This window comes from Calonectris borealis, chromosome 2 (genome assembly GCF_964195595.1).
Source record: "Calonectris borealis chromosome 2, bCalBor7.hap1.2, whole genome shotgun sequence".
NCBI lineage: Eukaryota > Metazoa > Chordata > Aves > Procellariiformes > Procellariidae > Calonectris > Calonectris borealis.
In genome coordinates this window covers 142892530-142906784 of record NC_134313.1, presented here as the reverse complement: position 1 = coordinate 142906784, position 14255 = coordinate 142892530, and the positions used below count along the sequence as shown (strand labels likewise).

General features: G+C 40.5%; 1 protein-coding gene across 2 annotated transcripts in view; it reads right to left on the bottom strand.

Moving 5' to 3' along the window:
- Positions 1 to 1191: 1191 nt before the first annotated feature.
- The window catches only part of ASNS (asparagine synthetase (glutamine-hydrolyzing)), a 29634-nt gene continuing 16570 nt past the window's right edge, over positions 1192 to 14255 (bottom strand). Inside the window, exons 5-12 of one of the 2 annotated variants that reach the window (XM_075143705.1) lie at positions 14033 to 14134; positions 11172 to 11299; positions 10276 to 10402; positions 9036 to 9142; positions 8590 to 8690; positions 4436 to 4517; positions 4015 to 4170; positions 1192 to 2684 (exon numbers count right to left, since the gene is read on the bottom strand). In XM_075143705.1, the coding sequence (XP_074999806.1) occupies positions 2475 to 2684; positions 4015 to 4170; positions 4436 to 4517; positions 8590 to 8690; positions 9036 to 9142; positions 10276 to 10402; positions 11172 to 11299; positions 14033 to 14134 (1013 nt within the window). In that variant the 3' untranslated portion in view covers positions 1192 to 2474. The remainder of the gene's footprint in view (positions 2685 to 4014; positions 4171 to 4435; positions 4518 to 8589; positions 8691 to 9035; positions 9143 to 10275; positions 10403 to 11171; positions 11300 to 14032; positions 14135 to 14255) is intronic. The other variant, XM_075143704.1, reaches the window with a different exon arrangement.

Below are 14255 nucleotides of genomic sequence, written 5' to 3'. Positions count from 1 at the left end.
TGTCTTCCTCAAAAGAGGGAGAGATTGCAGTGAAACGTAATTTAATAATTTAACCAATTCAAAGTAAAAATCAAATCAATAAAAAGAACCCCCCACACTATTTTACCCACTTTGCAAGAACCCTACAGGTTCTCCCTCAGCCCTTAGCAGTTCTGCAAGCCAAGGAGTTATCCATCTCCTCCCTCCCAGGTGGACCACTGACTTTAATTCCCCATTCCCACCTTTGACACACTACTTAAACCAACCTACTCAAGCTGTCAGAATAGTCCAGCTTAATTTTCTCCGAAAGAAATGGAGTGAGAAAAGGAGGCAACCACAGCAGGAAGAAAGAAAGATAAAAAGTAAAACCAGACAAGACAGTATTGCACTCTGGACCTGCATCCCATTCCCTCCTGTGACAAACTACAAACATGTCTTCAACTAGCAAATGATCCCGGATAGCTGCTATTTAAAAAAAAAAGGAAAAAAAGAAGAGAAAAGAGAAAGTACAGAGTGTCACAGAAGCCAAAAAAGGCTGTAGAATTTAAGTCTATACATGGAGAAGGAATGAACAGGTTTTCAATCCTGAGACCCCTAGCATTTATACCTTTAACAAGAATAAGGCACCAAACACTGTATTTTTCATCTGCACATCAGTAAAAAGCTAAAATAATTAGGATCACCAGTCTAGGATCTTGCCTCACTACGTAAATGCCCAATGTATTAGGAATTAAAAAAATTAAGGTGCATTTCCTTGAATACCTGACAATGTTGCAGCAGAAAGTGCATTCGAGTAATGACCCCAAAATGTGTTGAGCCTATTTTTACTTTAGGCAAATGCTATTTTCTTATCATCTCAGCCTTGGGAAGTTTACAGAGAGTAGTAACTCTTATCTTTACACATCAGGACCTGATCAACATACTCCATACTCCTCTCCCAAGTCAAAATATACTTCACTGCTTCAAAGAAATCCAGAAAGACAAGCACATGGCCCTTAAGTAAAGAAGGCTACAGGAACATATTACCTTACTCATCATATATTCATAAATGACTAGTATGTGCAAGTTTATGTCAAAATATGGCCACTACTGGCCATAGCTGGACAGTTCACGGGCTCCCTGGTACCACCAAGAGGTTCAGTAAGGCTTCTGGAATAGAGATTCAAATGCAGGATTAGGGGGGAGTAATAAATAGACAATCAGTCATTTTATGAAGATTTTAAACCAGAATTGCTTATATTTTACCTTTTAAATAACAATTGGCTTTGGTTTCCTAGTCAAGAGGGACAATAAACTAGACTTCTGTCTTCATAAAGACCATAATGCTAATCAAGTCAACCTGCAGCACACATATTTTTTGACCGCCCTTATGTTTAAGTTACCTTTAAAAAAGCAGCCCCCATGCCTAAGTAGTTAATAAAAAGTTGTCCTAGGTAAAAAGTCATGTGTTTTTCAGTAGGGTATTAGAAGTTCTTGTGGTTTCTGAAGAAGCTTTTTTTCCTTTTTTCCAAGCAAGGTGTCTGATCCCATTGTCTTCAATGATGCTTTGTCTGACTAAAACCTATGGTTAACAGGGTTGGTTCACCACACAGTTGGCAACATGCAGTTGAGCAGCAACACAGTCTAACTTTTCATCATACAGATGGAAAAAATCTCACAATAAGTGAAAAATTTCTTAAAATACTTAGTCATGCAACTTCGATCAGACTACACAAATCATCTGGTTAATACTCTATTTTCAAGAATAATAAATACATTTAAAAATTGAAGCCCTTGAGTTAGAAACAAAGACATAACTCGGCTTCTCTTGTCTGTTCTGCTCTTTGGTAACAGAACACAATATCTTTAGACTGCTGGTATACTTACAAGATTCAAAACAGCCAACTGCTGGCTTTACAGTAGCAAATAAGATTCCCATTCATTTAATTAACACCCAGCACCACCACTATTATAAACTCTAGTAAGCATCTCTGCATAGCTATGAATATCTAAATATCTTTTGAAAACCAGACCAAGGTTCTCAGGAATGCTTAGAAAGACATTCAGAATACAGAAATACAGACAGACTATCCAAACCCCACAGCCAGGAACACAAATCACTAAATTGCTAGGGTCAAATTCCTCTTTGCTCAGAGGGCCTGCAGCAGTTTGCATCGCTTAGCCTTATTCAAGTCCTCAAAACAGAGCTCACATTAAAATATATTAAATGGCTGCAAGGCAAATTAATACAGTTGAGGTCACATAAGGAACAGAGCTGCCAAATAAGGTAGTATCTTGTCCATAAAGTATTTTCCCATGAATTACAAAGTTTTGGTACAGCAAGGTGAATTTTTAATAGTACACTAACCACAGAAAGCTCTTATTTCCAATAGCATTGTCAAAATGCATCTTAAAGACCACTTAAGCTTTAGGTTTGCATAATCTGTTTGGTCTTTTTAAAGCAGAGTGCATGCAATTGCTCGCAGCACTTCTATTTGGGGGATTATTTCAACAGCCTATTCTTGGGTAGCTGACTTGTAATGTTTCAACGTGCGAGCAGAAGGATCAGTAGCTTTAACCCATCTTGGCATCCAGTAGTGGGGCAGCCAGTTGCTTCGCCCTGAGTAGTGCTTTTCAAAGATCTGGCGGTAGTAATAACTTTCTTTCGTTTTAGGAGGATTGAAAGGATATTTCTCCGCAGCCTTTTCCAGCAGAAGGTCATCAACCTATAGACATAAGCAAAACATTTAACGTTTACAAGTCAATTTGCTACAAGTTAAAGACATACTAGGATTCACCAACCACTGAATGCCCATAGGTTTAAAAAAAAAAAAGTCTATTCTAGAGGCAGAGGTTTCTGACAGGTCAATTTTTGTCATAGGCTCCCTTGATCTTTATGAATACATAACTGTATTTCCAGTGTTGTTAATACTTCTCTCTGCACTATACGTGAAGCCCATTTCTCTTTGGGTTACAATCATCCTTGTCAGTAAGCTCACAAAAACTTCTTTCCTATCCTCATCTTTGCTGTTAATCAACTGGAACAACTTAAAGCAGTCTTTTTGCCATGTAAGTAGCTTCCTGGTTTTTTTTTCCAGCTCGCAGAAGGCTGTTGACTCTGCTTGTATAACTAAGCTCTTAGCAACAAAAGACCTGGGATGCAGAGGCAAAGACACCTGCAGTTGCTAAGTTGGCTAAGAAAGGGAGGATGAATAGTTGCACCAGTTGAGGCAATTTCTAAAGCAGCTAGCTTCCACTGCCAATATGCTGTCTAACTCCTCACAGCCATTAAATAAATTTGCCCCTACTACACCAATACAGGCTCAGTACAGGCAGCACAACACTGTTGCCTGACCCAACTACTTTCTTGTCTGTGGATATAGAGAAAGAAAATGGGAAACAAGCAGTAGGTGGTAGGACAGACAAGCACCCGTCCACAGGCCAGACTACATGTATTTCTGCAGAACAGAGCTCTGGTGTAAATTGGGTGTTATTCCTTCCTCTCGATGATTAAACTACCTCTGTACACCAGAGATTATTATCCTTTGTCCAAAGTCAAAATGCTGCAAGTCTTCATTGGTTAGCAATGCAAGCAGAGGCTTTAAAAAGCAAAAGGGCTTAGGTAGGCATGGCTGGGAAAAACAAATGAGATAAACAAGAAAGGACATTATAAAGTCATTATGCTGTTACTCAGCTGCAGAGTAAGTTCATGGAGGAGCCTTCAGCTGAAGCAGTTGCTTTGCATGTAACCCTGAAATTATGTTTGCCAACACACAATCTAATTTGCAATCCAGATACTTAAATTATGTTCATTTCTTTACGCAGCCATTTCTGTCAGGCTCTAGCTTTTCTTTATATTTAGGATTTCAAATGCCTTTAACCAACTCAGATAGCTAGAAGACCATTGATTAAAGTTTATTTTGCTCCTCCACCATGAAGCTCAAGTTACTTCATACCCAGATTTATTCTCCCAAATAAGCATGTGAGCTGCCTCCCCTTGGCAGCCATTTCTAATACACCTAATGTGAAAGACAAAAAAAAAAAGTAATATTGTACCTGTTGATCAATATAGTCCTGAAGAATAGAAAACCAGGATTTCTTTACTGATGCTATACCATCACTGAAAGCTTCCTTGGGTCTCCAGAGTATTTCTTTGGGAAGCAAGTTGGAATCTTCAAAGGACTGTCTTAAAAGGTATTTTTCAATTCCATTCTGTTTGCAGAACAACAAACAATGTAATGAGTCTCAGAAACTGCAGTACAAAGATCTGGCTTTAAACACTTAAGAAATGTTTTCCTTTCAGAAGGTCTGGTCAGAAAAGGGTTCCCAGTAGTCCCATAATCCAGCAAAATATTTAAGAGCATGCTTGACTTTGGGTAGAGGACTTAACCATTGAATTCAGCAATTGCGTCATGCTTAGAACGCGTATCAGTGAATTTGTAAGCTTACACTTGGGTCCAACTCTAGTTTTACATACCTTTGGGATTCGCAGTTCTGCTGGTAGAGATAAATAATAAGAAGTAAACCGATGATCCAAAAATGGGACTCTCAGTTCGAGACTAAACAGGGAAAATAAATAGAAAAGATACTGAACTAATCCAACAAGTCATCTGCTTACAAATTCCGTAACAGTTAAGCTTTCCCTGTCTTTCACACAAACACAAGGTTTTCTGCTTTTACTTGAAGAAATTTCACTTGCATATTCATAACTATCTGCATTTAATTCATCAATTTGGAAAGTTAAATATATGGTCAGCACAGATTAAATAAAGATCTTGATGATTTATGATGCCATCTGCTGGACAGCTTCTCGTACAATGAATTTAAAGACTACAGTCCTGCAGGATTTGCAACAACTGTTGTTCCATGTAAGCAAAAACACATTGAAAAAAAGTCCTGTTGCCCCCAGAGGACTACCAAGTTGCTCACTGGGATTTGCATCAGCATTTGTAAAGATGTCACAGAACTAAGCAAGGATTTCTGCTGTCATTTCTGAAATCCACATTTGTTTGTGTTCTCAAGAAACACGAAAAGGAGTCCACATGGACACCATTAAGCTGTTGGCTACTGATCCTGCAGCATTTGCACAACAAGTTCTCTCCTACACCAGTGGCAGATATACACGTACAAAGTCTTCCTGCTTACATTCTCTTATGCATACCATGGCTTCTAAGGACACTGAAGGCAACAAATAAAATTACAGTAACTGTGTCTTCAGTAGGAAGAAACCCTCTCAGTATGTTTCCTCAAGAGACATGCTGCCCAGCTTCATAGTCAAATGGAGATGTTATACTGCATTCTAGTAATTTCATTGTCTCTGTAGCTTCTCCTCTTCAACTACTTCAAGTAATACCCACCTTACCAAAAAAAACCATCGTCATTCAGCAATCAAGCACTGAGGTTCAGTTTCCACATATACTGACAAGATTTGTATTGCAAGTCTTTCCCTACAGTTATTTTTTTCTAACTGATAAAGGTACTTTCATCCTTTCTCCCATCATTTCCTCTCTACTCATAATTCCTCTCCCTTTTTTCCATAAATCTGAACACCTTAAATTCAGTTTTAATTTATTAATGCAAGGGTTCTTTCTTCCTACCAGTGCTGTGAGGCTGACCCCAGCTGCTCTTCAAGAAATGGCAACTCTCCAAAGAAGAGTGTGATATTAAACATCCTTGAACATATGGCCAAACTTTTCAGCACAAAACAAATTATGAGGCAAGTGGCAGGTCTCCTGCACCCTGTCTGTCTTTTATATAGGAAAGATAAATGTAAGAAGGTTATAAAAACCTGGGCAAGTCATTTTGTGGCAGGATCAATATACAAGTTAAGTTTCCTGATCAGTAAGTTGTTTGCTTTGCCAAAGGTACCATCTTTTTCTTATCTATAGCCAGCTTCCCAACAATATTCTCCTTTTAATTCATGTATTTCTTTAGTAAAATAACGCTATTTTCTGCAGTGTACAATTTGGTGATTCTTTAAGGTATCAATCATACAGACTGTATCCTAACATCTCTTTATTACAGTCAGCTACCTGAGTCAGTGCACATACTTTTCTCTTTCAGTATGTTTTTTAACTCTTCATATGCATAGTGATTATGGGATTCAAGATTCCTCTTTGTCTAAACTTCAAAAAACCCAAACTCAAATACACTTTGCCTTCCTTCCTTAACTCTGCATGTTTGTATTTCTAATTCACTGCTTCTATAAAGACCGATACAATCCCAGACAAAAGATATTTCCTGCATCAGTTGGCAACACAGTGGGCTCTACAATAACAGAAGACTGGATTAAATTTTGCAGTGTGGTTTGCTGTTGCTCAAATTCCTTCAGGCTACAACTTCGATTTTAAAATCATAGAATCACAGAATCATTTGGGTTGGAAAAGACCTTTAAGATCATCGAGTCCAACCTAGCACTGCCAAGTACACCGCTAAACCATGTCCCTAAGCGCCACGTCTACACCTCTTTTAAATACCTCCAGGCATGGTGACTCAACCACTTCCCTGGGCAGCCTGTTCCAAGGCTTGACAACCCTTTTGGTGAAGAAGGTATTCCTAATATCCAATCTAAACCTCCCCTGGCACAGCTTGAGGCCATGTCCTCTCATCCTATCACCTGTCACTTGGCAAAAAAGATCGACACTGACTTCGCTACAACCTTCTTCCACGTAGTTGTAGAGACCGATAAGGTCTCCCCTGAACCTCCTTTTCTCCAGACTAAACAACTCCAGTTCCCTCAGCTGCTCCTCATGAGACTTGTGCTCTAGACACGTCACCAGCTTTGTTGCTGTTCTTTGGACACGCTCCAGCACCTCAATGTCCTTCTTGTAGTGAGGGGCCCAAAACTGAACACAGTATTCGAGGTGCAGCCTCATCAACGCCAAATACAGGGGGACAATCACTTCCCTAATCCTGCTGGCCACATTACTTCTGGCACAGTCAACATGGGTTCACAAAAGGAAAGTCCTGTTTAACTAATTTGATATCCTTCCATGATAAGGTCACCCACTTAGTAGATGAAGGGAAGGCGGTGGATGTAGTTTTTCTGGATTTTAGTAAGGCTTTTGGTACTGTCCCTCACAACACCCTTCTGGACAAGTTGTCCAACTGTGGGATGAGTGGGTTCATGGTGCGCTGGGTGAAGAACTGGCTGAAGGGCAGAGCTCAAAGGGTTGTAGTAAATGGGGCTACATCTGGCTGGCGACTGGTCACCAGTGGTGTTCCTCAGGGTTCAATTCTAGGGCCAGTTCTGTTCAATATATTTATCAACTATCTGGATGCAGGAGCTGAAGGCACCATTAGTAAGTTTTCTGATGATACCAAACTGGGAGGTGCTGTTGACTCTCTTGAGGGACAAGATGCCTTGCAGAGGGATCTAGACAGATTGGAGCATTGGACAATGATTAATGGGATGAAATTTAACAAGTCGAATGCCAGATTCTGCACCTGGGACGGAGTAATGCCAGGCACAAGTATAAATTGGGAGAGGAGTGGCTGGAGCGCTGCCCTGCAGAAAGGGCTCTGGGGGTGCTGGTCGAGCGCAGGCTCCATGTGAGTCAGCAGTGGCACCCAAGAGGGCAAACCGCACCCTGGGGTGCATCAAACACGGTGTAACCAGCCGGCCAAAAGAGGTGATTATCCCACTGTCTTCAGCGTTGGTGCAGACTCACCTGGAGTACTGCGTGCAGTTCTGGGCCCCACAATTTAAGAAGGATGTTCAGGTCCTTGAATGCGTCCAGAGGAGGGCAACAAAGCTGGTGAAAGGGCGGGAAGGCATGTCCTGTGAGGAACGGCCAATGACTCTGGGCTTGTCTAGTTTGGAGGAAAGGAGGCCGAGGGACAACCTCATTGCTCTCTGCAGCTTCCTGAGGAAGGGAAGTGGAGAGGGAGGTGCTGATTTCTTCTCCCTGGTATCCAGTGACAGGACACGTGGGAATGGTTCAAAGCTGTGCCAGGGAAGGTTTAGACTGGACATTAGGAAGCATTTCTTTACAAAGAGGGTGGTCAAAAGCTGGAACAGGCTTCCTAGAGAGGTGGTCGATGCCCCAAATCTGTCAGTGTTTAAAAGGTGTTTGAACAATGCCCTTAATAATATGCTTTAACTTGATCAGCCCTGAAGTGGTCAGGCAGTTGGATAGATGATCGTTGTAGGTCCCTTCCAACTGAAATAGTCTACTCTAGTCTAGTCTATTCTGATACAGGCCAGGATGCTATTGGCCTTCTTGGCCACCTGGGCACACTGCTGGCTCATGTTCAGCCGGCTGTCAACCAGCACCCCCAGGTCCTTTTCCTCTGGGCAGCTTTCCAGCCACTCTTCCCCAAGCCTGTAGCGTTGCCTGGGGTTGTTGTGGCCGAAGTGCAGGACCCGGCACTTGGCCTTGTTGAATCTCATACAATTGGCCTCAACCCATCGATCCAGCCTGTCCAGGTCTCTCTGCAGAGCCTTCCTACCCTCCAGCAGATCAACACTCCCGCCCAGCTTGGTGTCGTCTGCAAACTTACTGAGGGAGCACTCGATCCCCTCGTCCAGATCATTGATGAAGATATTGAACAGAACTGGCCCCAATACGGAACACCACTTGAACACCTTTTAAATCACAAAAGTCCTCAGCATCCAAGAGACTGTTTTACCCGTGTGCTGCAGTAGTTCTGTCTGCACGAAGTACATCAAACAGGTAGAGCTCCTTCAGAAGCCTCTCGCTCTCTTCTGCAGCTTCTTCGGGAGACGGCGCCTGTAACCAGACATATGCATGTAGCACACAGACATAATACAGCTGCACTGAGGGAACCATTACCTGCTGTCTGGTGTTTGAGTTGTAATGATCACTGAGTGATCTCAGAACTAGCAAAGACCACATAAGAGAAATAACAGTCTCAGGAATTTTGAAGTTTAAAATAAGTTATTTTTCAAGTGATTAAACTGAATTCCTTGGATTTTATGCTACCTCAGGAGAAATTATCTCAAATATATAGCTGTGACAACTCTCAAACTTCACACCTTGAAATCTCAGTAGAGATTTTCTGTTGAAGGGGAGAACAAGCAGCTCAAGGGCTTTCTGTATAGTCAATATATTTACCTTATGGAAATATATATATCCTTGTGTCAGCTCATCTGATCCTTCTCCTGAAAAAATGACCACACTGTCTGTTTTCTTCCGTATATATTTGGAGACAAGATACATACCTTAAAAAAAAGAAGTATAAAGTTATTAAAATACAGCTACATGTATGATGCTATATACAGCTAGTACAGTTTTAAATTTAGCATTGTAGATGTTTCTCTCCTGCACTACTTTCTTCTGTAGCAAACAAGTGCAATACACTAAAATAACATCTCATTGTTATTCAAAGCCATCAACAGCCACACAAACTAAGTGCTGCAAATACATCTAAACTTATACTTAGTCTTCAAAATATCAGAAAGATGTGTGTGTCTGTGATCCTGGGAATACTGGAGGATTCCCGTGGGAACACATATAGGAGTTGCTCTGACTCAGTTTGAAATTAAGCACATGATGAATTCCAGAACAGTCCTGAACAAACCTTCTAGCTTTGGAGAACAAAACTACCAGCAAAAGTTGCTGCTTAACTCTCTGCCACTGTGGGTTGAATCGGATGAAGCCCTTTTTAAATTTTTTTTTTTAATAATTATTTATTATCAGAATTATGCTTATCAACTTTTTTACAATGTTTTAGGCTGACACAAGATTAACTGGGCAAAATGTCATAGCTGGCATTACACAGAAGGTCACATTGGATGAGGGTTTTTCATTCTTATCAGGTTGACAAGGCTTTGTAAGAAGCTACTGGTGACTCCCTTCATTTCTCAGAATCAAACACACATTATAAGAAGACTACCTGGCTTGAGTGCACATGTGTTACTAGAGGGTGACAAGGAATGCTTCACTTTAGTATTAAAATTATGCAAGGAATAGGGTAATCATAATTGTTTTGCTATCATAACATTCAGTACCTCAGATAACCTGTAAATTTTCCCCCTCCCTCCAAGGTTTATACTTATCAGAGCAGAAAACCGAGACCTGTAGATCTAATGTTTCTTCTTCATATAACTTTTGTTTTTCATCCCAAAGCTTGAGGAACACCTCTTGACAATTGTTTTGTACAGTCGGTGACTTTGAAACTAACAACTGTTTTTGCCTCAGTGTGGTATCACAGACAAAACTGGGGAGCAGAACTTGGGAGTCCCAGTTCCCAGGTTTTGTGACAGCTAAAGGATCTAGCAGATGACTACATGATTTTGCATAAAATTTTATTCGGGCTATATAAAGGAAAGATTGCCATTAAAAAAAATCTTACCAATTGAAGCTCTTACTGTTGTTATATCATAGGTTTCCAAGGAGAAGATAACCTCCTCTACTGCCTGAATTCCCTCTTCAGAATTAAATATTACTTCATGATGTTCACTGCCTATATGTGCTGCCACCTGTTTGTAAAAGGTCATAATAATTTATTGCTTTTCAATTAAAATATTTTTTAAACATACATTGTGTTTAAAACACACACGCTGGGTGAAAACACCAACTCCCTTCTGCCACAGTGAGAATTACATGACATTAGGCCAAGAAAAGATGATACTGTAGCAGCCCTCTGACTTACAACAGTACATTCACCAGAGGAAACATAGTCTCCCTAATTACAGTGTTCAATCATGATTACAACAGACCATCCAGCTGCTTGCTCAACGCATAACAGAATCTGTAGAGGCTCTAAATACTCCGGATATTTGCAGTGAAGAGAAAAAGCAGGTCAAAAGCCATGACAGCCTGGATACCTAAAGGGTACCCCAGATGCCAAACAGTTTGTACAAGGCTCTTAATTCAGTAAACTGACAATTAACTTAAAATATTTAACATATATACAAATGCCATAGTACAGGAACCATAGCATGGATATTTACCCTAAAACCCAGAGGCAGAATTAAGACAATTCTGAAGTACTGTCCTTTTGGTAACAATGCAATGGGAGTCTGTCATGAAAGTCTTCCAAATGCAAGAGAAAACAGGTAAGGCTCAATTATCTCTTTCGTAAGATTTAACTAAGCAGCAAATGTTGTACTAAATGATCTACTGCAAACTGATCTACATCATACCGACACATGAATATTCAGTATTACTATTAATACCATACAACGAAGTTAGCACCATTAATATACACTGCAGCTCAGAACAAACTGAAAGCAGCGCTTACTATACCTTTCTGGCAGCCACTAAGTCAGGACTGTTTTCCATTCCAATGGCAAAGGTTTGTAATGGATAATTGATGTTGAGTTCTTTCATCAGTTTCAGAAGAACAGCTGCAACCAAGCTGGAATCTAAGCCCCCTGCCAACAAAACAAATTATTTGGTTAGGTGTTTGACTGTTTTTTTATTTCCCCTTAAAGACACTGAATCTAGATAGCGGAATCTCATGAGTGGGCTTCATTTTTAAGCCGTATGAATCCAAGATACTTCTTGTACAAGTGCATATTTACCTCTGCTTAACAAGATAATCAGGCAACTTTAGTGGAACATCTTGTAACAGTTGTTAGTACTTCAGATGTCAGAAGCATCAGTGGAAATCCTTCTTTACGATACACAGAAAGTGCTCTGAAAACATTGTACCACTATAGAACATGCCACTTCTCAACTCTGCTATAATGGGATTTATTCTCCATTTCAAAACTGCTCTCTATCCTCTTCTTACCTACATATTTGATACTCTACTGACAGAACTATGTAAATTTTTTTTGGTTTGTTGTTTGAATAAAAAAAGAATTAAGCAAAAGAACAGAACGTTTAGTGTAAGGATTCCACTCTTCCCCAATCATTTTTCAAAAACGTTTCACATATTTTGAGTGGAATTAATTTTTTAAACATCACTTCAAAGTTCATTTTGACATTCTTTTTTTCTCCTCCTCTTCTTTCTCAGAGGAAGACAGTGGAAGGATTTGAACAGTTTGAAAAACAACCAAAAAATAAAGCCAAGAGATGCACAAGGTGCCCAGATGTACTCTAAGGTTCCATCTTCTTATTCTCATGAGCTAGTTCTGCTAATCCTTGACTAGTTCTACGTGCTGCTCCCCTTTGAAGTACTGAGAAAAACACAGTACCCATTCTCCCACACCTGCCTGCAGTTCTGACAAGCATGAGGCAAAATCCTCTTCTCTTTGTTTCCTACAGTCTGCATGTGGTTTTTCAGCTGAGTGCATTAGCATTCATTCCTATCCCGATCCCCTTTGTGGGCATGCTACCTTGTAAAAGAAATCTCCTTCTGTAGAAATTACACACAGAGTCTGAGAAAAGGAGAGCATAGAAATCAAACTGAGTGCTCAGGATGTGGAAATCAGGGAAATCAAAACCTGAGTTTCCACTGGGAGTTGCAGAACTCCCTCCGTGATTGGAAACAAAAGCACTTCTCCAATCGTGATGCTCCAAGCATACTCAAAATTGTGAAGCACTCTGGTATTATACCAGCATGGGCACTTAGTTTTGCTACTAATATATTCTACACATGCATCCGAGGAGCTGCTGACTGCCTTCTAATTTGATATCTGAAATCTGGGTTTTGAACAGGCTTTTTACCGAGACTGGGATCTTCCAACTCTGCGTATCTCCCTGTTTCATTTACCTCCTTCCTACTTTTTATGATGCCACAGTAAGGAAATGGTCCAACAGTATCTCCTAGTCAGTTCGCTCTCATTCAAATGCACATTGAATAGGGTTCATGATAAATGAGTGTAATTACTGATGTTCAAAGCCAACCGTATCCAACCTCCTGGGTTGCATCAAAAGAAGCACGGCCAGCAGGTCGAGGGAGGTGATTCTGCCCCTCTACTCTGCTCTGGTGAGACCCCACCTGGAGTACTGCGTCCAGCTCTGGAGCCCTCAGCACGAGAAAGACATGGGTTCGTTGGAGTGGGTCCGGAGGAAGGCCACAAAAATGATCAGGGGGATGGAACGCCTCTCCTATGAGGAAAGGCTGAGAGAGCTGGGGTTGTTCAGCCTGAAGAAGAGAAGGCTTTGGGGAGACCTTTTTGCAGCCTTTCAGTACTTAAAGGGGGCTTATAAGAAAGATGGGGACAGACTTTTTAGTAAGGCCTGTTGCAATAGGACAAGGGGTAATGGTTTTAAACTAAAAGAGGGTAGATTTAGAGTAGATCTAAGGAAGAAATTCTTTATGACGAGGGTGGTGAAACACTGGAACAGATTGCCCAGAGAGGTGGCAGATGCCCCATCCCTGGAAACATTCAAGATCAGGTTGGACAGGGCTTTGAGCAACCTGATCTAGTTGAAGATGTCCCTGCCCATGGCGGGGGGGAGGTTGGACTAGATGACCTTTAAAGGTCCCTTCCAACCCAAACTATTCTATGATTCTATGGCATCAAAACTCTAACCACAAGTACAAAGTGCTACAAAAACACAGTAAATAAGATGTCAGTCCCGTGGCTACAAAGCCTTACTTCTGTAAAGCACCTCTGTAACACTGATCTGGTAACAGCCAATTCAGTGAGCAACTTCCTGTACCACAAGCTATTACCTCACCTGAAAAAAGAGTGTGGCAAATAATTTTGGTCCAGATACTCCCCTGTAATTTGGTGAATCAAGGACAGTCTAGGATGGAGGCTAAAGCAAAGAAGGTGACAAGTAAGAACTTCAGTTCCTCCTGCTAGCTGAACACGCCAAGGTCTTTTTCTATGTTCACTCAGTGCACAGCAAATGTAATATTTACATTTTCTTTTTAGACACCAGCCTAAGCATAAATCTTATATGTTTAAGAATATATTGAGTGATTTTTCAATACAAGTATTGTATTTCTTTCTTAGTAAAAAATGGTCAGCATCTCAACAAGCCAACATTCCATCCCAGAGTAAACTTTAAAAGCATAAGACTTTCAAGATACTTGTAAACTGGAAAACTTTATCACAAACTAAGAAGTTCTCTGTAACCAAAAAGCAAATAAAGATTCAGATCACTTCAGGTACATCACAGCAGAACAGCCAGCATACTTTCCTCTAACTGGTAGATTATGGGCGAAAGAGAGAGAAGACACAAGAATTGTGATTCTTGCTACTTACCTGACAAAAGACAACCAATCCTTCTGTGAGCCATCAAACGTTTTCTAACAGCATTTTCAAACAGAATACGGATGTTGCTTTTCACTGTTTCAAGATCAAAGCCTGTCCAGAAAAGAAGAGGGGAAAAAAAAAACAACCCAAGAAGTGTTACTTAGACTTTGCTGGATTATGCAGGAAATTAGGAAAACAAAGATATTTGTCTGAATTTCCTTTGATAATGAGG